The sequence below is a fragment of the Conger conger genome, chromosome 12 (assembly GCF_963514075.1).
Source record: "Conger conger chromosome 12, fConCon1.1, whole genome shotgun sequence".
Taxonomy (NCBI): Eukaryota; Metazoa; Chordata; class Actinopteri; order Anguilliformes; family Congridae; genus Conger; species Conger conger.
The window spans coordinates 39883750-39909425 of record NC_083771.1 but is presented as its reverse complement, the minus strand read 5'-3'; the positions used below and the strand labels follow the sequence as shown (position 1 = coordinate 39909425).

At 42.7% G+C, this 25676-nt stretch overlaps 2 protein-coding genes across 7 annotated transcripts in view; both read left to right on the top strand.

Annotated features, from left to right (window-relative positions):
- Window positions 1-5236, top strand: part of LOC133105564 (disabled homolog 2-like) — a 31413-nt gene extending 26177 nt beyond the window's left edge. For all 5 annotated transcript variants that reach the window (XM_061215743.1, XM_061215742.1, XM_061215746.1 and 2 more), the window contains 5 exons: window positions 1472-1622; window positions 2163-2768; window positions 3182-3387; window positions 3962-4068; window positions 4179-5236. In XM_061215743.1, coding sequence (XP_061071727.1) covers window positions 1472-1622; window positions 2163-2768; window positions 3182-3387; window positions 3962-4033 — 1035 coding nt within the window. In that variant the 3' untranslated portion in view covers window positions 4034-4068; window positions 4179-5236. The remainder of the gene's footprint in view (window positions 1-1471; window positions 1623-2162; window positions 2769-3181; window positions 3388-3961; window positions 4069-4178) is intronic.
- A 3206-nt stretch (window positions 5237-8442) lies between these two features.
- zgc:162472 (uncharacterized protein LOC553495 homolog) lies at window positions 8443-25462 on the top strand. Of its 2 annotated transcripts, none has more exons than XM_061215837.1 (32): window positions 8443-8553; window positions 10914-11132; window positions 11342-12143; window positions 12392-12501; window positions 12727-12807; window positions 13005-13163; window positions 13319-13452; window positions 13870-13964; window positions 14422-14476; window positions 14653-14787; window positions 14952-15197; window positions 15279-15357; window positions 15460-15640; window positions 16162-16211; window positions 16637-16991; window positions 17465-17599; window positions 17767-17803; window positions 17886-17978; window positions 18090-18420; window positions 18537-18682; window positions 18809-18920; window positions 19069-19229; window positions 19521-19641; window positions 19747-19861; window positions 20038-20101; window positions 20405-20573; window positions 21019-21151; window positions 21248-21281; window positions 21800-21910; window positions 22365-22713; window positions 22902-23097; window positions 23546-25462. In XM_061215837.1, the coding sequence occupies exons 2-32, from the start codon at window positions 10918-10920 to the stop codon at window positions 23681-23683; spliced, it is 5142 nt and encodes a 1713-aa protein (XP_061071821.1). In that variant the 5' UTR covers window positions 8443-8553; window positions 10914-10917; the 3' UTR covers window positions 23684-25462. The 2 variants fall into 2 exon arrangements, with proteins under 2 accessions (XP_061071821.1, XP_061071822.1); XM_061215838.1 differs by having other exon boundaries at window positions 8470-8553; window positions 10917-11132; window positions 15285-15357.
- The last annotated feature ends 214 nt before the right edge of the window (window positions 25463-25676 follow it).

Below are 25676 nucleotides of genomic sequence, written 5' to 3'. Positions count from 1 at the left end.
ATATACTGTAATGAAAAGTATACAGTACTTTGCAAAAGTCCTGGGTGCCCTAGATTTTTTTTCAGATTTAATAAATTTGGTCTTTGATGTTAATTTTCTTGTTTTCGGCATTAGTGTCTCAGTAGAAAAGAGCAGATTTGAGATTTTTGAATTTTAATAAATAAAATCACACATTCAGTAATGGACCGCTTTTCAGATAACTTGACCGAGATTACTCGGATTACCTTGAGTGCCAGAAGCAAGTGAGACAGCCAAAGTCTGCAGGAGAACTGTGGCAAGTTCTCCAATATGTTTGGTACAACCTAGCAGCCAATTTTCTTATAAAATTGTGAGAGTGTAGCTAAGAGAATATATGCAGTTCTAAATGCAATAAATATTGATTTGATTTAGTTTAATGGTTCTTTGTACTAAATCTTTAGATATTTCGAAACCTTTCATTTCATATATATAATATATATATATATATATATATATATATATATATATATATATATATATAAAAGTTTATTTTACATTTTTACATTTTTTTTAAGCCTTTTGCACAGTACTGTATCAGGAATGTCTTATCTGAAAGTAAGGTGTGCCTATATTGTAATTGGCTGTAATATCTTGCAGGGAAGGTGGGATTCAGTTGGCAAGATAACTTTCTTTCCACACCTCCCCTGCTATTGGTCCTAGAAATTTGATCTTTATACTCTCTGCATACAATTGTCTTTGATCTACAGTATAAATGCAAATACTTTTGCAGGAAATTATTGACCTTATTCAGATAAATGCCAGGTGTACTTTTAATACTTCAGGTCACGTGAAGGTATTTTAAATATCGATCTATGGGCGTAATCCAGCGATATGAAGCACATCCGGTGTTTAGTTCACTGTTTAGTGGTGTCGTATTGTAACTACATGTGTTGAGCTCATCTAATCTCCATCACATGTCTGTTTTCTGCCTTTACCCATCATCTGCAGCCATGCTCAGTTAACATCTTTTTATCTTTAACTTTTATGCTTCAGTGATAAAGTGGGAGGTAAGTGCTGATGCAACGGTTTGTTATGAGAAGCATAATCCCTGTGTATCTCTTTGTGCTTTTTTGGTTTATATAAGCATGTTTTTATAAAGCTGTGCCATTATTTACCTGTTAATTTATATCTCCAGCCCTACACCCCAACACCCAGGGATGTGAGTGAGACTGATCTGAGGGTAGCTTGTATTTATGCTCCAGCACCTCATTTTCACTCAATATATAGAGTATTTTCACCTTGTAGATCAAAGCATCTACTCATGGTGCCCTCTTATGTAAATTTAGGCTTAACTGGACTACAAGTAAAGTAGTGTACAGTATTTTCCCCTTTGTAGATTTATATAGGGTCTATTTGAAATTACGTTGCCCTTATCTGATTTATACGGGGTGTATTCTTCACAGTACTTTGTGGGACATTGAGATTCATATAGTGTATATCCTGTGTTCAACAGTCCCCTACAAATGACCTTTTTGGAGCAGACCTGTTTGCTTCACCCCAGCCAGAAGCCTTTCCTACATCCCAGGCAGACACTGCACAGCTCAATCCAGTAGATCTCTTCAACAGTGGCCCAGTGAACCATGCCAACCCCCTGGCAGCTCTGGGTAAGTCTAAATGCATTTGCCAGTTTTTCATAGTGGTGCCAGTGCTTGATCCTGGAAAAATAGCTCTTTGGCTCTTTGGTAACACCAGATCCTAGCTACATATGTAGATGATGCAGAAGATACAGTTCATCTGATTACTGCATAATACTACAATAATTTCCTAATGGATTAATAAATGAATGCATGAATCAATCAGTGTGCAAGTTTTTAAACTGAGCAACACTCCATGTTTAATAGCCTATTTACCTTAACAAGTAAATGTTGCGCCACTAAACCTTGTGATTGCACCACCAGTTGAAAAAGTTAGTGGTGCCAGTGCTACCGATTCAAAAGATTAGTTTGGAGCCCTGGTAGTGCTGTTATAGTACAAGGAGAAAATGTATTACATGGTCTGATGTAAGAAATAAATGATGTTTGAGAAGTAATAATTGTTGACCTGGCACAACTACACAACACTGAATCAGAACAGATGTTTCATGCAATGGGCAGCACTAGATCAGCTTAAGCTCTCCTCCCAAGTGACTGTTGTTTGTCCTGCAGGTGCCATGCAGCTGGGGCAGCCATCTGTCCCTGGGACAGCCCCTTGGAGACCACCTGGCACCTCCATGTTCCCTATTCCAGGTGCAGTTCCGCAGGTCACAATGGGAGGTCCCCAACCATCAGCATTCGGGCCACCTGTGCCAGCGTGGGGGCAGACAGCTCCGGTGTTCGGTGTTCCACCCGGCCCCCAGCCCCCGTCCTGGGGCCATAGGCCTCCCCCAGGGCCTCCCGGAGCCTGGCCCCAGCCCTCTCCCATGTCCAACCCGTTCCAGCCAAACATGTTTCCCGGGGGCCTGCAACTCAGTCCCCCGCCACAGCCACCGCCCCGGCCAGCACCACTGAAGGAGCAGCCCAGAGTGGAGAACAGTGCCTTCTCCGCCCTGGACCCACTAGGGGAGAAGGAGAAGAAGACTGGCAAGGACATGTTCAAGGACTTCAAGCTGGCCAAGCCACCTGCGGTGCCTGCTAGGAAGAGTGATCAGAAGGAGGTTCCAAGCCCAGACAATGGTGCTTTCGACCAATACTTCTCCAGCAAAGTGGGCCTCGCTCAGGATTCAGCTGATCACGATGACTTTGATATCTGTCAGATGTCATCCCCAGTCAATGGTAATGAAATAATACCCTATGAATATGTTATCAGAAGAACAACGCAAGCCTTTGTTTTTTCAAGAACTAGACCTAATTAGTGATTAAACACCATTGTGTCTGCTGGTTCTCTGTAATTAATTATCTTAATGTACTGTAGATGTGTTTCCAATTAATCGCTAAAACTAAACAGTCTTTCTTTCTCTACACTTGTCTTAGCAACTGGTGACCTTTTCATTCAGAGAGGAGTGAGGGGTATTATTATTCTTTTATTTAAAAAGGTGGTCTCATTAAGATCAATATCTTTTTCAAGAGAGACCTGTTACAACATTTTTTTCTGTATATATATATACATATATATACATGATGGGCTCAGGGTGTGGAGACCTGGTCCTGCAGGTTCGCTGTAATGGATGCAATTGCTGTCTCTCCAGAGCCACCCAAACCGGTGCCCCGGCAGTCCCCTCCAATCACTGCTACCCCTGCACTGGCCCCTGCACTGGCCCCTGCACTGGCCCCTGCACTGGCCCCTGCACTGGCCCCTGCACTGGCCCCTGCCCCTGCATTGGCCCCAGCAGCAGCCCCAGGCCTCTTTGATGACCCTTTTGGGGCCCAAACCTTTGGAGTGCCTCCCATCACGGTAAGCATAGCCAGCCAGCTGTAAAGGAAAGGCAGGGTGAATGTACATTTAGAAATCCTCAATTCCAAGTCCCTGCTGCAGTCAAGCAAGGATTTGTGCTGCAGTCTTGAATAAAATGGATGGTGGGAGATTACCCGTTCTTTGTTCAAGTGTCTATCCTAAATTTCTCAGTTTTGCCAACTGGCAGTCACAAAGGTTTTCACACACCAAATATCAGAGCCCCATTCTAAATGAAACTACAATTGGCAACAAAGTGCTTATTTTTCTTAGAAAAATATTGAGCTGTAGCCTATTTTGGAGAAAGAAGAATAACCAACACAGTCGTCTGATGGTAATGTTGAGCAACATATCAAAATCTAAACTTTTTTGAATTATTGGATTTTATGCACTTGCTCTTTCACATTTGTCATGCAAATTCCGGTGCGAGTCGTCATATTTGATTATGTGGTGGAAACTAGTGGAAAATGGCATGAAGAGGAGCAATATGAATACATGCATTTGTGCGAAGGTATCCAATATGTTTGTTTTAATATGGAGAAATATGTTGTTCATTGTTTTTCCTGCTTTGTGACAGAACGCTCAGGCTTTCCCACCAGCTGCTGCCGCTGACCCCTTCGGAGACCCCTTCGGTAACCCCTTTGCCTGAGTGCCGCCCGCCCTGCCCCTGGCACTAATTCCCATGTGAGTGCCCCCCACGATGGTTGCGAGAGTTACGTTTGCTCACACATCCCTGTTGCGTGCGTCCACATCTCTCAGGTCATGTGACCCAATGTCTTGTGCTTCCTCCCCAGGAAGGCTTCGTGTTGGCCAGAGCTTATCTTCGAAGCAAAGTAACAGAGCCAGCTTCAAAATCCAGCTGCTGCGACCTGCCCCGGACAGTCCGGATGTGCTGTCACTGACCTAACGTCACTCCAATCTTCACTCCAACTCTCTTTTATGGACATCTGACGGCCCTTAGCTTAGTTTCTGGGATCTCACTACCCATTCACTGCCATTTGTGCTTCTAGATCGTTTCTAAGTGCGGCACTAATGATAACAAATGAAGGGTATATGCTATATGCTGAGAAAACACACTTTTCCCATAATTTGCCGTGATATTCAAGGATTGCTCCAGATGCAGACCGAAGCATACACACACATAAAAGGAAAAAAATGAAACGGGCCAAAGTATTTAACACTAAAGAGAGGAGAATGAGTCCATATGCGTGCTTTGTTGAGACTCCCTGGCATTCACAGGGCACTCCCCCACAGCCCGTCTGTCTATCTCTCTCTCTCTGCATCACAAGCTCATGTTGTTTCAGGGGATAATTTATAATGTGCTGCTTTGATGAGAATGTAGAACATGTTCTCACCACATTTCCCTCCTAGGCTGCCTTCACCATTAAAATATCACCAATGTTCACAGCATTGTCACTTTGGTGCATTTTTCATCACTTAAAGCCCATAAATCCTGTAAGAGAGTGGTACTGGTGGAGCCCATTGTCTTCTTCGCTGTTGCTTCATTGGCACCATGCTTCTGAACTTCAGCCAATCAAGCATTCTTTTTGCCCCTTTCCTTCTTGTGCATGCATCTTTGGGTTTAGCACTCCCAGATTACTGCCTCTGTTCACTGAATTTGAATTATGAATCCTGTATATCCAACTCTGTATGCAATCCTTGATCTAGTTCTTCTGATCTAGCGAAATATAGCTTTAAAATGCTTTTACTCCAGATCATCTCAGGATGTTGTGTATTTCTGGCCTCGAGTCAAGTCATTAATGGCAGAACATTAAGCTCCCTGCTCTGTTGGATTCGATTGACAACATGGTCGTCCAAGTATCATGAAAAATAAAGAAATGTTTTGCCTCAATATTTTTTCTTGAATTATCTGTTTTTACCATGAACATTTATCAAGTCAACAAATACACTTGAAATACTGAATGTCATGCCTGATCAATGCCCAGCCTTAACTTTAGGACATATTTTCAGATGTGAATGTGCGTGCTTGAATCTGTGTGTTTGTGTGTCTGCTATGTAAATGTAAAAAATATATATCCACTGCCCCCTTATAATGAATTATGTGCAACTGAAGTGGAATTATCATGACAATAAACTGGAATTCATATTCATTATTTCACAGACCTTTATAACACAATTATATTCAAATTTGTATGACATTCAGTTATGCCTTATAATAAAATGATAGCATTCTGAATGACACAAAAGTCTCCTGTTTAAATCTGTCAACTGTCTTGGATGTTGGACATTATAGGATGCTGCGTTATAATTATAATTATAAAATAGCAATTAAATATTAAAAAATCCTTAATGATAACATTTAATAATTTCATCTTGATTATATCCATGACAATCTATGAACAGAACCGCAGTCTAACAAAAGCCAAAAGAGGGAACATCTGTTTTTTCCAAACTGTTTTAATTTATTTAGAATGTTTTATAATAAGGAAAATTATTTTAAAATGTCTGTTTAAAAACTCATTATAGTTTAGACTTAAACTGGCATAGCTAAAACTAAAACTGACATTTTCTTTCTCAAAGCCAACAAAGCCAGTTAGGGTCGAAGATTTCTCTATTTACAAGGGAGCATAGGGTGAAGATAATGGGGTGTTTTTTTATGTCCGTACACCTGTCTAACCATGATGATCAGCTGAGAACCAATTTTAATTTACAATGATGACCTGACCTTGAGAAAATGACAAGAGCAACTAAACAAACTAAACAAAAATGTAATTTGAGTGAGGGGTATTATTATGTATTATGTAAATTCTATTCTAATTCTCAAGGCTAAATCATATAGGACGGTCTGGGCATTGAAGCTTTTAACATTTTCTCCGGAAGCCATACAATTGCCATTTGTGTTCCTTTTTGCTATTGCAGATGCAATAGGAGAGGGTAAGTAGCCTATGAGAACATTGTAGGTGATTTGGTGTTTGACAGGAAGCCAGTGGAGATCACAGAGACAGAACAGGATCATGGAGACTTTTTGGTGAGGAGTCTGTTGATTTCAGAAATGAGCTGGTTCCAAAAAACCTGGAAGTTTTTAATAGAATAATCAAATATACAGAAATATTCTGTTGTGAGCTATCATTGTTGAGTCAAGATGTGTTGCCTTCACAACCTCAGAATTACATCTGGTCTTCCTCTCTGCTGGTGCTCACAGGTCTGTGGGACTGCGGGAACACTGTGTTCAGGGCCACAGAACCTTCTGTGCCACATAAATGTGCTCAGGACCTTTGAAAAAAACAAAAGCCGACATTCATTAATTGTGTGTCTGAACATTTTCTATGTTTTCTTCTTCTAGGTAAATGGTCTGCATTTATATAGCACCTTTATCCAAAGTGCTGTACAATTGATGCTACTCATTCACACACACACTCACACACCAATGGCAATTGGCTGTCGTGCAAGGACACCAACCAGCTCGTCAGGAGCAATTGGGGGTTAGGTGTCTTGCTCAGAGACACTTCAACACACCCAGGGTGGGCTCAAACCGGTAACCTTCCCGCCTCCTCTTAACGCCTGAGCCAAAGTCGCCCCCACTTCTTCAGTTTTCTTTAACGGCGGTGGGCAAACTAATATGTGCATTACCATAACCATGTATTACGTACGGTAGTCCTACAATAATTATTTTATTTTATTTATACATTTTTTTAAATCCCATCCCTAACCCACATTCTTTACAATTTCTCTAATGTTATTTCCCTGGTGTCTGACTCAATCTCACGCGCACAATTTATAACCATCGCACTAAATGCTAAAATATAAATGCTATTCTTCTACCCATATATATGCTTTGTCTGTCGTGTTCCCCTTGTTCTTTTTCCACTGCCCTAGCTCTGTCCTGCTAATTCCCTTTTCAGGCCTCACTTTTTTTGTTGCTCAGACTCACACTCCTTTGCACCTACTTCATGGTTTTCACCACAGTGAAAACGCACAAGCCTGATCTTTAGTTAGGAACTACATTCTTCCTCTATGCACCCATCATTCCCACACCTGAATCTGTAAATCCCTTTCATACAAACTGCTCCACACTCCTGACATCAATAACATCCAAGTGAAACCCTTTATATGCCCTGACCCTATAGCTAACATAATCTAAAAATACCTGATCTGATAACTCACCGTGAAACTCAAGTACCACTGATCTACTTTTGAGTTCCATTCCATCCCGGTGGCTTTTCAGCCTCCTCCTCCCACTAACTCCCTCGACCTCCAAAATGCAATCTGCTTCCACTGGCAGTGGAACTCCACTTACGACTCATTCCACTGAAGGCTTTTCTTTCATTTGAAAGCATAGTTACAAGTTACCCTTGTATGACCAAATACTTTAATTTTGAATGCTTTGCCTCGCTGTTTCCTTGACTGACACTCCACAATTACGATTCCACTCCTCGATATCCTCACTGATTTGACCAACTAATCATCTATACATTTTACAATTCATGGCCATAAATAATACAGTTTGCTTGCCACTCTGTTCTTCCATACACTTTAATTCTGACTATCCATCCATCCATTATCTTAACCTGCTTATCCTAAACAGGGTTGCAGGGGGGCTGGAGCCTATCCCAGCATACATTGGGCAAAAGGCAGGAATACACCCTGGACAGGTCGCCAGTCCATTGCAGGGTACACACACCATTCACTCACACACTCATACCCATGGGCAATTTACATTACATTACATTACGTGTCATTTAGCAGACGCTCTTATCCAGAGCGACGTACAACAAAGTGCAAATTTAGACTCTTCAATCAGCGTAACCTGCATGTCTATATATATATATATATATATATATATATATATATATATATATATATATATATATATATATATTCCTCGTCTTCTTTTTTCCTCCATCCACCACCTCATGCTCCATTGTCCACACAATGCCCGTTCGTAAACAAAATTCGTAATCCAAAAATCATATAAGAATAAGTCATAAACCAAAAATCCGTCAAACTACCTAATTCAATACTCGCGCTTCTATGCTCTTTCAACCGGAACTGATATATGTCTGATTTCCGTTTTAGTAACTCCCACAATGCTCACGCGTTCGTGCCACTAAAAACAGCATGGCGGCGATTTGTTCGTTGTAGGAGGTAGACCAAATGTACGTAAAGACGCACCAATGTTCAGCGTACTGGGAAATTACCTAACTTGAGGTGAGAATTTTGTATGTGGTTCATGTAACTTTACGTTAGCGTTTTGGGAAGGATATCTCGCATGCTTTAATGTATATGCGGTAAGTCTACAAGTCTACACAGTCTGTGTTTTTAGCATGCTAACGTTAGCTGGTGTAGCTTGGAGTTGGTCAAGGATTTAACAACCACTTGGTTTTCTTGTTTGGCTGTTGATTTAGCACCGTAATATCATCGTAGTTGCATTCATGGCTAACTAGATGGGTTATTATAGTATGGCTCTGGCTTGCCAACTTTGGTCAACTGACTGGAATGACATTTTTATGACATGGGCTGTATCTGTAGCATATGCGTGTGTACCACAACTACAGTGGGCTCCAGAATTATTGGCACTCTTGATAAAAATGAAGAAGACTGTATTTGGGCAATTCCGGCGTTATGGATGTGACATTTGGACACAAAATGAAAATAAAATCCCTCAGAAAAATCTTTGTTTTGATTTTTATGAGGACATACCCGCGTTATGGATGTGACACGTCTTGTTTGACGATCTACTTCCCAATAAAATGTTATCATAACACTTTTGTTGTCATCTGAACTGGTTTTGAATGTTTATAAGATGGCCACCTAATAGCATTGATTGCAATTGTAATGGGACTAATAAATACGTTTTTAAACATGTTCCTGTTGTTAGCCTACATTTTATCACATTTCAAACTGGTCGCTGTCAGGTGAAATTACTGTGGAATTGCCCTTTTAGAAAACAACACAGATACTAATCTAAACATATAGGTATATTCATATATGAACATTTATGTTCTTGTTATTCGTATTACCAACCCCCAAAACTTCAGATTGCTGTGGTGTAACATTAAAGCATCTTGCCTTGTTGCATGTAAAATGCACAATATTCAGAATAGAATTGGGAATTGTCACAGCAGTTTGGAGTGAATTTAGTTTTTAGTTTATTTTAAAAACATACAAAATAAATTCATACATTCATATCACTGCTGCATTCCTGCAACCACTGCATATGTTTTTAACACTTGACAAGAACTGTTATATACAGTATATCTGCTGTCAAAACATTCATTTTATTTTCAAGATACTGGGCCTCAAATGTTTTTTTACATAAGAAGCCATTTTTCGAGCCATCATATATCAAAAACATTTTACTGTTAATTTCAAGATTGTCTTTGTTTAGATTTGTGGGGGGTTTTGCGAGTCTGTGCAAGCATGATGAAATAGGCTGCACCACAGCCAAAACAATAAAAGCCAGTATAAGCACATTCATTAGATATGTTACTGCACCACAGGGGCATCATTTCAGGAAACGTTTTGGGCAATGCTTAATGAATGTGTGGTTGCACAAAAAGACAACAAATCTATAGCAGCGTATCACCAATATTTCCAAGCTGCAAATATTTCGAAGGCATGACACTGACAACAGGACATTGCATGAAAATGGAAACTCTAAACATCAATACCAAAATATTAAGGCTACTGAATAAGGCTACTTGCTGAACAACTGATATTAGAACAATAGGACACTACCTGAGGAATGGCACGGGACAACATAGGCTACCTGTATTTGTCTGCTAATATGCAACTTTGTGCTTTTTCCAAAGTGGAAAAAAACAAAGTTGTGGGTTTGCGGTTTTTGGCTGGTTTTAAGAAATTGGTTGCTTGTTTGCATGGAAATGTAAATTTTTTCCACATTTATGGCTAGTCTACTATTGTTCAAGGACACTAACTTGCGTTCTAATTTTACAATTGATTTAGGCATTCAACTCTCAGCCATGATCTGCAATCCCGAAGTGCTATCCAGTTATTTGCCGCGTGAAGTGTCATTTATCTGTCATTTTCCCTTTAAACCCCATCTCATGCTGTTTTTTGTTTAATTCAGTTTCAAAGGTAATACAGATGCAAGTGACGTTTATGATTCTAATCAGTTGTAAGGTCTTTTCGGCCGTGTGCATCTCATCTATGCTGTGCTTGCAGCACAGCTGTTTTCATTTCCCATCCATCAACATGTTATAGTCATGTAGCCTGTGCCACTGTTGTGAGGGAGGTCAGCCATCAGTGGAAAAAACGTGACAGACAACCTGCACTGTAACTGTCTTGCACGCTGGTATATAACAATTTCATGGGATCCAGAAAACGTTTATTTAGCTTAACAAAATTAAGAAGCAACGTGTCCTTAGTAATCGTAATCAAATGACGCGCTCTGCAATATGCTCTTTTCTCAGTGAATTGCACTTGTGTTTAGAGGATAGCTATCATTTCCTTTCATCTAGTGATTTGCCTTGGTGCATTTGTTGCGCATGATATCACATAGTTGTTCAACCTAAGGTTGATGCAACATATTTCATGTTCTTTTTTAGCAGGATGATGCGCAGGTCTCGAATCAGTGTGCGGCCCAATGTGAGGCCCGGGGCGAGAGCTCTGACCTCCTCACAGGATGGACAGTCCTCACAGGCCGCTGCTGACACCGGGCAAGCCACCCAGAGAGAGGACATGCAATCGCTAACCACAGAAACAGAACCAGCAGAAGACAAGCCAGATGGGACTGTGCCGAGCTCTGAGAACCTCACCCCTGACATGTAAGACCACTTTTGTAGACTCTAAAACCACATTAACAAGGAAACAACTTTTCACAGGTTCTAAACTGTTGGCTCTATAATTAAGTGTTTTGGAATTAAAATTATATGCACATTAATGCTATTCTTCCTACAACAGAAATACTCTAGCCATTCTGTATCATTGCAAGATGGTTTGAACTTTTTGTTTTGTTTTGTTTTTTTTGCTGTAGGAAGAAGACGGAACAGAGTTCTGGTGGCAGTGACACCACAGCTTCTGTGCTGCAGAGGAGAAAACGGTTCTCTGCCTTGCCTAACCTGGCCAAGCCCAGAGTTACCATCGCTTCCTCACGTGCAGCTGTTAGGCTTCCCAAGACCCCGCCCTCGAAGGTGCTGAACCTGCCTTCTGCTGAAGCCCTGACCTCAATGGAAAACAGCACCGCCCAGGGTCTGAGATCTCCAAGATGGCGGAGAGCCTCCGGAGGTGGCAAGCCGTCCAAAATACAAGGCAAACTGGCACCCCTGTCTCCCTCAGTCCTAGCCTCTGCCAAACACGCGCCCCTGTCTCCCTCTGTTCTAGCCTCTGCCAAACACGCACCCCTGTCACCCTCAGTCCTAGCCTCTGCCAAACACGCGCCCCTGTCTCCCTCAGCCTTAGCCTCTGCCAAACACGCACCCCTGTCACCCTCAGTCCTAGCCTCTGCCAAACACGCGCCCCTGTCTCCCTCAGCCTTAGCCTCTGCCAAACACGCACCCCTGTCTCCCTCAGCCTTAGCCTCTGGCAAACAGGCACCCCTGTCATCAACTGTCCCAGCCCCTGGGCCTGTCCCTGAGGGGAGGAAAGAGAATGAAACGTCGGGACCCCCGCTGTGCACCAAGTCCTCTGAGCTGGAGAAATCATCGCAAGAGCAAAATCCCCTCCCTGAGCCGGCCCCAGTCTCTGCCGTGCAGAGTGCTAAGCAAAGCGCTACCTCTGACCGAGAGAGGATCAGAAAGCTGAGGGAACTTATTAAACAAGAGCAGAGGAAACAGAAGGTGAGGAAAATCAGGTGGTTTTGTAATATCCCGGCCTGTCTCCATATGCAGTTTTATGGCGGTGGAGAAAATAGTTTGCCATGTCCTATCCCCAGTCTTTGTGAACATCACGTTATCATCATTGAAATGCCGTTCGTTCAGAAGTTATAAGTTGTTCAATAATGCAGGAACAGATGGAGATCTGTTGTCATCAGTATAAAAACAGCTTGACGGTATTATTTAACGAACAACCTGGTTTCGATTTGCAGAAACGCAAGTCGGGCAAATCCCACATCTGCGAGCACAGCATCCCGCAGGACCACCACAAGATGACAATGCGAGACCTCATCTACTACCTGCCAGAGTCAAACCCCATGAAGTAAAATCCCCATTCCTCTTTAATGGACTGTGTCTAATGCTGGTGTTGTGCCTACTCGGAAAATACCCATAACACGCTTCTCCTACTGTTTATATTAAGCCAAAACTTTACTTATAAGTAGCATTAATTATTTTGATGAATGCTATTTAAATGAAGCTTTATTCATACTGCACATTTCTGCTTATGCTTTTAACATTTGTATATTTAATGCTAACTTTACAACAGGTCTTACTCTGTTGAAGAAAATAGGCCAGCAGAGAAGGTTATCTCACCAGAGAAAATCATCCCACCATCACCGAACAGAGAGTAAGAAAGCTACTCTCCGTGTTAACATGTTTAAGAATATATAGTATGTGAATAAAGCCATTTGGTTGGCCCGCAGCTCTTCCAATGAAAAGATGTTTTCTTGCTTAACGTGCTGCCTCTGTTGTGGTTGCACTCTGTTCTTGTATCCTTTCGCAAAACAGCTTAAATTTTGACTGTAGTTTCTGGCTCTTTCAAAGATTGCCTGAGCAGCCACAGGATTTAGGGGAGGGAGAGGAGGAGCAGGAGGAGGATGAAGAAGAAGACCAGGAGGGTGGCGAGCCTGCGGGGGAGGACCAGCTGGTCGTGCCCAGGGTGAAAGTGGCAGAGGATGGCACCCTAATCCTGGATGAGGAAAGGTGCCAGGATGTCTGCTGTCATCTGTGCTCTTATTTCATTGGCTTTCGTGCATTCTTATGTTCAGAACCTGCTAGCAATTTATGGGTTAGCGTTATCAGCAATTTAATATATACTTTGCCTGTGACCGTCCGTAACTTCTTGGTCTCTCTTACAGTTTAACCGTAGAGGTGTTGAGAACTAAAGGCCCAAATTTGGCTGAGGAAAACGACCCCATTTTTGAGCGTGGCTCTTCAACAACCTACTCTAGCTTCAGGAAAACCGTCTACACTAAGCCTTGGTCAAATAATGGTAAGATGACTGCAACCATATATCATCCATAATTTATTTACCTTCTGTTTGTCTCTGAGTCTCTTGGTACAAAGCATTGTGAAAGGATAGGAATCTGATAAATGGAAGGTCATATAGTCAATTTAAAGTAGAATAATGCTTAAATGTTCACAATCATGCAAACGCACACAATCATTTCTGAATAGCAATGAGTATTTGTGTATGGTTTTTAGTCCACAAAAAAGTAAGAAATACACCCTAGCTTGATAACTGTAGATACAGTACTGTACTTACACGATTGATATTCCGTTGGGTACGTTTCTCGAGCACACACACTATTTACACACGTGCCATTCTTGCAGTGCAGATGAGGCTGAAATTCTTTGAAGGAAATTGAGTGTCTGTGTCTCACACATTGCTGGTCCGGTGTTTTTCCAGAGACTGAAATGTTCTTCATGGCCATCAGCATGGTGGGGACTGACTTCTCCCTGATCGGCCAACTCTTCCCTCACCGCGCACGGACAGAAATCAAGGTGCAGACTCCCACCTGGAGATGGATGGAGGGGCAGTAGTGTGTCATAGGAGCAGTTCCAGTGAGCGCCGGAGTAGGGACATTCCTACCTAGTGGCCTTCCTGCTCTTTCATGAGCCTGTCCAAAAAACGTATTTCTGTCTACACCACTGTAGCTTACACATCATGAGTACATGTATATCACTCCTACAGTTTTTATTTATTTTTTATTAGGATATTAGCCTTTGTACAAAAAAAGTCTGATCATCCTGTTACCATAAGTGCCATAAGGCAATTATGAATGGCATGTATTTTATTAGAACACAAGTGCACTAGTGTAAAACTAGATTTTTAAGATGTCCTGCATTCCAACGACATGCCATTCCATGGGCTTCTTTGACCACTGGTTCAACCAAGTGTGTATCTGTGATCGCGTTCCTGTGTATATCATCATCATCATCATTCCTCCTCTTTCTGCAGAACAAATTCAAAAAAGAAGAGAGGGAAAACTCTTGGAGGATTGACAAGGCATTCAGTATGTGTCTTTTGAACCTGTCAACCCGCTATACGTTTGGGCTGTATTGCATTTTGCTATCTATAGTCATAATTTTCCCTGCCTCTGCAATATAGGACATTGCAAATTCGAAATTATTTTCCTGTGGCCTGTTGACTGGAATGTATAATTAAGCTGTGGGGTGGTCCTATTTGCAGAAGAGAAGCGTCGCTTTGACCTGGAGTTCTTCAGCAAACACCTAGAGAGGGTCTTGGCTGAAGAGGCGCGAAAGAGAAAAAAATCCAAAACCAAGGGCTCTGTAGGGCAGAAAAATAAAACAAGCATACCAAAAGGTGAGAGGGCAATGGCTTATTTTGCCAGACCAACATTGGCAACCACCTTATGCAGCTTCTAGGTTTTCAGAATTACAGTGGATTCACATTTTTGTAATCAGATTAAGCATTTATTTAGTTTGTAGTCGTCATTTCACCCCAGTTTCGTCTCTCTCTTCCCTCAGGAAGGAACGCAACTGCTCAGAGAGCCCCTAGCGACCGGTCTGCTTCAGAGGAGCTGGACAGCGATGTGGTGGAGGCTGACTCGGAGACTGCAGAGAAGGAGAATGAAGACTGCACCAATGTCGCGGAGGCAGGGGCCAACACCGCTGCTGCCAAAACCAGCCATAAGAGGAAGAGCCGGGAGGGGGAGGAGACGCCCCATGAGAGATCTGAAGATGGACTGGGCCTGAAAAAGAACAGGCTAGAAGGTGCAGTAGAACATCACATGGAGAATGGGCTTTATTGCTGGCGGCACTTGGGCTTGCATTAACTCATTGTCTTTTCTCCGGTCTCAGCAGATGAGGGTGATGTCAGTGAGGATTGTGAAGGTCCTGTGTGTGACGTTCCAGCCGTTCCAGATGTGGACGGGTAACAGGAGTTACATTTTTTTCAATGTCTTCGATGGTTTTTTCACACCTTGTCTGGTTTGCTTGCTTATTCGTGCTCATTTCATGTGTCATACGTTTTCAGGTTAAAGAAGCCGGAAAGCTCCATACGGGGCAGGGGAGGGCCTGAAATCAAGCCGGCCCAGCTTTCGAGGGGACGCTTTCAGAGACCCACTCCTAACCTGGGAGCAAGATGGGCTAAGAAGATGGTCCCTCAACCCAGGGAAAAGAGCACAGATGTGGACGTGGAGAACAGCAGCTCCGCGGTACGGATGCTTCCTGCAGAACAGCCCAGGCTCAGTCATTGCATGCCTCCAGTGTAAAATGGGCATGATTGGGAGGGATGTCAGAGCTCACTGCTCCTCTAAGTATCTCTCAGCTCTTAGACATGCTATTCATTCCACCTGAGCATTTTTGCTCCTTTTCACGCTTTACTTTTAGAGCAGTGGTGTGGATGGTAGTAGGAGATTTGTAAAAATGTACAACGTGTTGCATATACTCAACTTTCATATTGTTATACTTATATTGTATGTTATATCCACTGCGAGCATATAAGCTCACAGGATATTGCTGATCCAAATGGAAAAACATGCATGTTTCTGATTTTATTGAACATATTTATACAATGCTTCTTTGATGCCAGTTTTTTAAGAGTTAATAAGCATTTAAATGTAGTTGTCAGTAGTATGCATGACCATCTAGTCAGCAACAGTGTTTGAGCAATGCTGTAGCTCTGTACTGTCAGTGAACTCAATGACTGGTTGGTTGATCTTGGGCTGTGTTATAGGGGGAGAGACTCTCAGACCCACAGGAGCAAAATGTACACAAGCCCACAAGGTATGTACTTCTAAACATACATGCATCACCCAGAGATGCATATTAGGCCCCAAAATTAACCCTTTAATCCACTAACATCTGAGACCCACACTATATTCATCCTCTGAGCCTCTCAAACGTGACCCACGCGTTAGACCCCTGAGCTTCTTGAACTTAACTCACGGAAATGCCCCATATTAGTCTTCTGATCCCCTTGATTGTGTAACCGAAAAGCACACAGATATTTGTATAATAGTTATTTATGTAATTTGTTAGAATTAGATTGTTAATCTACTAGATTGTGAATAATGCATGGAAGTTTTGTGATTTTTATTTATTTTCTGAAAATATTTATATATAAGTGCTTCCTGTTAATGTTTCACACAAGACTGTTGTATTACTGATGAATTTCTTGATGGGTTGGCTTGTCTGGTTTCACAATGCAGGAGAGAACAGAAACGGGCTCAAAAAGCGGACTTGGTGAATGAGTCCAGTTCGGCCTCCACTTCATATCCAAAGGGAGTCGCCCCCAAAGGGCAAGGCAAGCAAACAGTTGGGCCTGGCAGGAGAGCCAAACCCAGACCCAACCTGTCTGCAGCTCAGAAGAAGCCCAAGCTGGTGACCCTGCGGGCATCACTGCCAGAGGACAACGAGGAAGAGGAGCCGGATGAGACCCATCCCGAGGAGGACTTCCGCTATCCCATAAACCCAGAAGAGCAGAACCAGGCGCCTGCCTTCGTGCCCCTCAGCCTGCGGTCCCCTCAGCCTGTGCCAGTGGACATTGAAGAGACCATGGAGGAGGTGAGAGCAGGTTATCCGACCTCACACCACAATGGCATCTTCTTCAATCTCCTCAACATTCATGGAGTTTATATGGGTCTGAAAAATAACAAATACAAGTACATTCTGAAGCTCATCTTCATTCTTTGATGTAATTATCGTGCTTTTGGAGAACTGAGACCATTTTCATTTTCAAGCTCATATCCATGTTGTTCATCCATATCAAAGCCATGAATTTGCCATCATGATTCATTCACGTTTTTCATTATTTTGAACCCCCCTCTATTCACAGAGCTTCTTGCTATTTGCCAGAGCGTTTTTGGTGAAACGTTTGGAATTTACTACCTGCTCTGGACTATTATTCCTTCATGGCAAACACGCCAATGTCAGTCATTCAGAGCTTTGTGAATAGAAAAGTCCTGCATGCCTAGCCACGTGTTCTCTGGTTTGTTTTCCGTAACCCCTCCCTCCATGTTGCCTTGTTCTCCGCACAGCTTGAGATTTCCATGAATGTGTCCGATGTGCTTGGCACTGCCGAGCCTGAGCATGCCCTCTGTGCTCAGCCAGTGTGCCCTGGGGCACAGGATGAGCTTGTGGTGTCCACTGACCATCAGCTGGACTTGCTGGTTGTAAGTGATCCGTCTCGCCCCGCAGTGTCACCCACTTCACCCTCACCACGCTCCCAAATGCAGCCGTGTTCCACTGGGGACTTTATTCATTCGTTTGTTCATGTTTTTCTTTGCCTGCTTTTTTCTGTTTATCATGAGTACTGAGTTCTATGTTTGTTTCTCTCTAGGATGTGATTGAGTTCTTGTCCCCAGACCATGTTGCAGGTAGGTTTGGCCTCTCATTTATATCTTCTCTGTCACTGAAGAAAAGGACTATTCTTATGGGTCACACTTGTGCACTCTGCAGGGTCTGAAGAGAGCTATAATGAGGCAGCCAGGACTCTGCTGACAATAAGAAACCCTGAACTTCTCTCCCTGGCTGCACCTGCCTACAGTAGAGGTAAGAGAGAGGCTTTGCTCACCACACCAGGTGACTTCCTGTTACCGGTTGAGATCTCATATTTTGTGAGCCTGAACAAGAAATTAATTACTGCTTTTGTCACCGCCCCAGAGGTCATCATCACCGAGGAATCCCACCACGTCCTTCTGGATGAGACGGAACCCGGGGAGAGCCTTACGTCAGAGTCAACTGACCAATTGCAGTGCGGCGCAGAGCAACCGCAAACCGCGTCTTGTGACCTCCCCACTGCTGAAGCCTCACAGTCTGCTACCCTGTCTATGGATGAGATGGATTCCATAACTTTGACACCTGTGGAAGAGTTTGGGTCAGAGTCTGTGAGGTCTGAAGTAGTCATAAAGACACAGCGCTGTGAGACCAGCAGTCTGGAACACACCACTGTGCCAGAGGAGTCTCACAGTCAGGAGAGAGCTGCACCTGCCTGGTAGGGCCCTTTTTATCGGGTTTGTTTTACGATGTTCATAAGTCCTCGTTTTTTATGGTGGTTACCGTTAGCAGTGACGTGGGATGCTTTGTGATGTTGTGTGGCGGTTCTCTCAGCACTGGAGGTACTCATGATGGAGCCCTGGGTCCAGACCCTTCAGTCCAGAATGTTCTTCCAAGCAGGAGAAGCCGTTTCCCAAAGCCTAAACCTAACCTGCTCCGCACCACCCGCACCCCACGTGTAACTCCGGCCCAGTGTACTGGTGAGGCAGGATATCACATTTTTATCTATGTATGTATGCTTAATAAGTCAAAATGGCTCCTTAAAAGTATTTTACATTTATTTGTGATTCCTGATAAGGATATGTAAAATGCTCCTTTGTTTGTAGAAAACTCTGCTCTTGCCCCTGTGGAGACTGAGGCAATGGGCAGTTCCCCAAAGGAGCGGGGCCGTGGAAGCCAGGAGAGCAAGGACATGCTGTGCCAGGAAGAGGCCACTTGGTAAGACACAACAGACTGTGCTTCCTTTCATCAGCATAACCGTGTTAATGGCAGATTTCATCTATGTAGTTCTGTACCAAAATGTCTGCAGGTTTTACCTGCTTTTTAATCTGCATGTGTCCATGCTGTGCTTCTGTGTTTTTTACAGTGTGGGAGATTCTCTGGGAGAGCAGCTGGGTTCAGGCTCGTCTAACCAGAGTGTGCCACCTGATGGCAGTGCAAGGCAACTGCCCAAACCCGTTATGGACAGAGGTGTGAGGGGCCCTTGTGTTACCCAGCCTCTCAGCAGCCCTCTAGCCCCCTGTACAGGTGAGGCTCCTGGGACGGGCTGGGGGACATGGGGCACTCACTCAGCCAGGACTGCTTCATGGGATTCTGCCAGTCTTAAATGGGCTTTTTATTTTTGGATGTTGTTTTCATCTGATTAGATTGGCAGCAAATCATCTTCATATTTCGCAGCATGAAATTTAGAATGCAATGCATCTATTACAAAAGTCAAACATTGTAAATGAACAATGTTGCAGAAGTAAATAAGACATATGGATATTTACCCTTCCTTTTCTGAATGGGAGGTGATGCATGTTCAATGCTTGTGTTCAGCCTACAGATTGACTGAGGAGGGAACCTCTGCCAGCAGTGTGAATGGTATGAGAGCTGAGATGGACAAAAACAGGGGCCACACTTCAGCTGAAGACCGAAGGACGACGGGACAATCCCAAATGTATGTGGTTTTTAGACTGTGCCATCTGTGTGCTTAGCTGTGTGCATTTCAATTGCTTCTCCTCTGCTCTTGCCCATTGTAACACTACACTATCGATCTCTGTAGGAATTTGGTTGATGCAGAAGAAGCAGAAGGAACCAGCAGTTTAGGCACAAAACAGTGCTCTGAAGATGGAGGAGGGAAGATTCATGAAACATCAGTCAGCATTGATACAGTACAGGTGATCATATATAATTGGGGGAAAGAATCCTTATCGCTAAGACATGCAAATAATTGTAGTCATTACAATATTGCACGCATTTTCATTGTTTATATGTTCTGTAGGCCACTTTTGTCACTCATTTAACAGTCATAGGCAGTATTAATGATCGGGTTTCTATTCTACTGTTTTGACAGGAAGCAGCGAGTCTCCACGCCGATGGTAGTCTCAGTGCCGCAGTCTCCTGCCACACCACAGAAGGTAGGTTATCAGTTCTAAACCCTGATTTATACTTCTGCATCGAATCTCCGCAGAGGCTACGGCGTAGCCGCGTTACCTGCGCCGTGGATTTCTGTGTAGATCTGAGGCAGAAGTATAAACCAGGCTTTAGGCTGCGTACTTAAGTTGCTCTGCATGTACCAATCTGGTAATCCGGATTTCTCTCCAGTGGAAATGCAGTTTCTTGACAGCTTTAACTCTGGACCAGCTGATCTGCACTTGTGGTCTTCTGAACATCTTTGAACAAGTGCTATCATTGATCTCTCCCTCTCTCTCCCTCCATAGGCCAGCCGCCTACGTACATCCTGACGTTGTTCGAGGTGTCCCCACCACTGCTCGGGGGGCTGGACTCCGGTGCTGATGCTCCAGGCACCATCACTGCGGAGCTCCTGTCTCCCCTGCTGTTTGTGGACGAGCAGCTCGTGCCCCCAGCCACGCAGACTGAGACGCACAGGTGGGCTTCATGCACATCTGCTTTACTGTTTCCTGGGTGACATACATATATAATATATTCAGCAAAGGCAGAACAGACAGTGCAGAGCCTGCGGTGTTTTTGTGAATTCTGTGTGTTCTGTGGTTCTCTATCAGCTGTATTGTTCCTGGCAGTGTCGGAGGAAATCGACCGTTTCTTGATTGCTCTTGTTCTGTGTAAATTAAATGCTGCTGCATGTGCTACATGTGGTCACAGTGCGCCACCTTGTGTAGAAATGAAATTATAACTGAATTTCACCAAAACAAGACGTGTTAGACAATATAATTCAATTTGTTCGTTTAATTTTATCGATCATAGATTAATCATCAGCATCCCTAGTTCCCTTACATTTACGTGCTATTACTGTAGGGTGATATTGTGTATGCAGACCATTGCTGGTCCAGCTCAGAGGGTGTTTGTCTTGTAGCTGTGGTCCACTGGTGGTAGAGATGTGTGGAGAACATGGCCAGGAGCCCCACCCCCTGGCTCCTGTGTCAGAGGAGCAGGAAGAGCCACCGGCTCACAGCTCCATACCGGAAGGGTCCGGAAAGCCCTCCACAGTAAGTCAATGTGTTTTCTTTTGACTTCATTGATAAGGCCTAGCTATGCCATTCAATAATATTTCATCACTATTTTATTTTATTCTATTTTTGCAGAGCCACAGCATGGCCAGCCCAGTTGACTCATGTGGTAAGATGGCGATGTCTCCTTTAATATTTCACATTGTCAGGGAAGAAATCACACTGCGAAATTAAACAAAGCACACGTGTTTTACTGTATGCAGGCCATAATACTCCCCGAACATGGCTAAATTATTACTCTACTAGACTATGCTTCACAGCCAGGATGGAATTAGCCAGGTGTTGAGGATCTTTTCTTACTATTCACATGAAATAATCCTCTGTACAGTTTGAACTACATATCTCTCAATAAAAAAATGAAAATGTATTTAAAATGATCAATGGTCAATAAAAAATGAAATGTGTTGTGTAGATTAGTACCATGCTGAACATAAGTAGCAGCATAGTGATTTCATGGTGATAGTGATGGTCATTTGTTTTCATTGAATTTGTATTCATGTGCAATGATGCATTTTAGTTTTGTGTGAAAGACATTGATTAACTGTGCATATTAATGTTCATGTTAAATGCTTTAAATGTCCTGTTGGTTGTAAGAATTGCTGATCCTCGTGCTGTTGTGTGAAATAGAGAGCATCAGCCTCACTGTAGTGCCCTCAGATGAGTCTGGGGCGGAGAGTACCAGCAGGCAGGCTTCCCCTCCGCTGAAGAAGAGGAAAATGCCCGTCAGGAGAGAGAAAGGTGATGGAGGGCGCGCCTAGAAGATGATATTTGATTTTGTAAAGTTCTGCTGTCTACATTACTATACTGAGCAGTGCTTGCAATGACAGGAAACATATTTTTAGAAATTTTAGCAAAAACTGAAATTTACTTTGCCATTATGGGTTATTGAGTGTAGATTGGTGGGCAAAAATGACAATTGTACCCATTAAAAATTAAATCTACAACACAATAAAAAGTTAAGCAGTCTGAATACTTCCCCTGTAATTGAGTTAAAGCCACATCTCTACTAAAATATGATACTGGGTTTATAAAGTGGCTATTAAGATGGTATGGATGATTAATACCCTGCACTTTATACTCAGATGGGATAAGGTTTACATAAATGCTGAAGGTCTCCAGCATGTTGACTGTGATCCGTGTTCTTTCTGAGAGAAATGAATGAATATGCCTTTGTCTCCGTATGGTGAATCAGACCATCTGCAGGTAAAGCCCTGCAGTGGCACTCGGCATCGTGAAGACCCCACTGAAGATGGCCAGACTATCTTCAGTACAGAACATCTACAGCCCACCCCAGACCAGACATCTCCACAGGGCAGCTCGCCTCATCCCACAGCGCTCAACCCCAAGGCCCGGCCCCGCAGCCCAGAGCCGGGGCCGTCTGCCACGGAGGACCCGCCCCAGGGCATCGTGGGGTGTTCTGACCTCCCAGAGTACAGGGGGAGCGCCACCATTACTGAGAGCACAGAAAGCAGCAGTGCTGACGCAGAGCCTCAGATCAGCCAGCAAGCTGTGCCAGTGACCTCAAGTGGCCTCCTGACAAGGTGAGAGTGCTGGAGACCTGCCACTATGTAGTGAAGAATCTGGCTCGTATCCTGTTGGCCTGATTCTGTGTTGTGACTGGCCTCATTACAGTATCGGTAGAATAAATCAGCCCCTATGCCCAAGCTGAAACGTAAGTTTATGTTCTGGCTCCTAGAATAATTTGTCTCATTTTTCCTCTCCCTCGCAGGGCTGGCAGAAAGCCCAGGGGTTTCTTATCTTTCATCTCCGACAAGAGCACCGCCAGGCCCGCTGGTGCCCCCCGTTCTGCCAGGCCTGCCTGCCCGAGGCCGCAGGTCAACACCTCCCGCACGGGGAGGAGAGCGGCCACTGTGAGCACACCGCCATCCAGAGCCAGGCCCGCTGACAGCCCGACCGCCGCTAAGGTAAGCTTTGCCTTCCCTTCAGAATGACCGCCCTTGTATGCATGAGACCTGGTTACCTCTCAGACCTGGTTCAAATTTGCTTTGGGTTCACATACTTTTTTTTTTTTTTTTTTTTTTTTTGAGCTTCCGAGCTTCTGCATTGGGAGCTATTAAATGCTCTCAAAAACTGCACATCCCCACCTTCTGGTCCACATGGTTGGCTCACTTCCACCTGGCAAGATCATTTGAGCCCAGAAAAGAATTTGAATCGAAAACGATTACGTATTTGACCCAGGTCTGGTACCTATCAGATTACTGCATGGTTTTTTCTAACCATCATTCCAAAGGGCATCGACCATGTTTAGGAATGGGGAAGAACTGCCAAATACTTGTACCACAGCTGTAAGGGGTTTGAAATTTTAGTATTAGTTTCCTTGATAAAATTTTGTCATTTTCCATCCCCTGCTAGTTTTCTACCTCTCCTGTATCTGCATCGGTTCAAGACGAGGCCTCCTCTGTCAAGGCTTCAAAGACTGACAAAGAACCGACAAGCGTGTCCGAATTCTTCTTCAGTGACATCTTCACACAAGTGGAAGAACCCGAGTGATCAAAATCAAGGCAGGAGAATGTTTCTGATCAGTCTTCTGAACAGGATCTTCATTTGAGTCCTGTCCATGCTCACACAAACCTATCTGCTCTCACTGCCCAGTCTACACAAATTTAGCTACCCATATCTCTTATTAACTGACGTGATTGATGAGAACTTTATTTTTCAGAAAATGTGATCCACTCGGATTTTCTACAGTGACTACATCCTCTGCACTCCTCTGTTTGTCTAAGCGTCTTCATTGCATGTATTTATCAAGTATTTATTTTGATCATGCTATTTCCCATTGCAGACTACTTTTGATTATTTGTTTTGTTAACTATCTATTTTCCCCATGAGTACACAGTACAGATTGTTGTTGTTTTTTCAGTAGTGACGGAATAGAAAAAGAAAGGAGACCATATCTATCTGGAATTCCTGTCATGTTTCTGGAGCCTTAAGTAATGTTCGGTTAGCTTTTGTAACTGTTCTATTATGAACAAAATATTTAACTGAACTGACTTTGATTCAATTCAAATTCAAAGGTTTTTGCCTCGACATCTTGCATCTTTCTTCAGTCAGCTCAAACATAGCAGTCCAGCAGAAATGTGCATGAGCTCTTGTAATGTGTTTTCTTAAATTATGTTTTCAGCCCTTTTAATTTGTATATACACTTGGTTAAAAGGAGGATCAATGTGAATGCAGACTTTAACAAGCATTGCCGTAGCCATGCAGTCCTCCCATTACCGTTGATCGTCAGGTATGGAACTCATCATGTCATGACACCCCTGTTTTTTCCTAGTTTTATTGTAAACGTGAACACAGTATTATATTTATTTTTGGCCATTTTCACAATCTTTACCATGTTTTGTTCCATGTACGCACTTTCTATTAAATATCCAGTTGGCTGTATAGTCCCTGTGGCATAAAATAATACAACTGAAATTTCTGGCATTGTTTTTTGAATATTTCCTTATTGGGTAATGTAGCATTATTATTTCTTCTTATTATTTACTTTTTTTAAATGACCACCACTCCAAATTTTCAAAAAAAAAAAAAAAAAAAAAGAAATGTCTACATGACAGTTGGCTCAGGGTATATTCAAACCATTTTCTTACTTGGGTTTGTGCTCAATTGTTAGGTTTGTCTTTTTTAAGCTGTATGCTTTGCTTTATTACTAGATTTACATCATCTCTGTTCATGCATTGTGTGAGAAGGGATAAAAACAGAATCAATATTTACAATAGATAGCTTCAATGTTATAATTCAATAGAAGAGCATTTTGGAGGTAAATACACATTTTAAACTTTACATTTTTCCCAATGCTCTTGTTCAGTATCCATTCTATGGTTGAGGAGTAGTCTAATTTTAAATTAAATCAGCCAAGGAATGACAATGTTTTTTGGGAGGTTTTTTTATTCTGATTTTGATAACATTTGAACAAAAAAAAATTGATTTTAGGTGATCTAGTTTGTGTGTATTGAAAAATGAACATTTCTGTATACAGTTTTGTTGCTGTGTACAAGACTATTTTCTCTCATCAGTAATACTGGAAAGTCCAGACATGGGAATGTCACTTGATACATTTGCTTTCATGTCTTTCCTGTCTGTTTTCTGATCTTTTCACATTGGCTACATCGTGCCATTACAGGAACAGTGCTGTAAATGCATTTAACTTTGTCATCTAACCTTGTCAGGTCAGCAAGTCATGCATCCTCTGTCTTGTGCTTCATTTGTACTTAAACTTAATTGTTTAATTGTAATTTATGTAAAATATGTAAATAAAATTTTATACAGTTATGGCTCTTATGTGTATATACATTTTTTTTTTTTTATCCGGTGAAGCTTCTTCAAACAAAAACATTTGTCCATTGAGCAGTTCTTTTGGGAATTAAAGAAATACCTGTTACATATTATTACAATATTACTGAGACTTTTCAGGAAGTTGCAGAATTTATCTCTTCCCTTTAATATTACCACTATAATCATATAGAGGGTATTGATGGAGCACAGC

What these genes read in the sequence shown, in the direction of transcription:
- zgc:162472 (XM_061215837.1), top strand. Translation starts at nt 10,918, where the DNA reads ATGATGCGCAGGTCTCGAATCAGTGTGCGGCCCAATGTGAGGCCCGGG. An exon ending in CCAGAGTCAAACCCCATGAA is followed by an intron (nt 12,502 to 12,726) that starts GTAAAATCCCCA and finishes ACTTTACAACAG; the next exon opens with GTCTTACTCTGTTGAAGAAA. An exon ending in AATGTACACAAGCCCACAAG is followed by an intron (nt 16,212 to 16,636) that starts GTATGTACTTCT and finishes TTCACAATGCAG; the next exon opens with GAGAGAACAGAAACGGGCTC.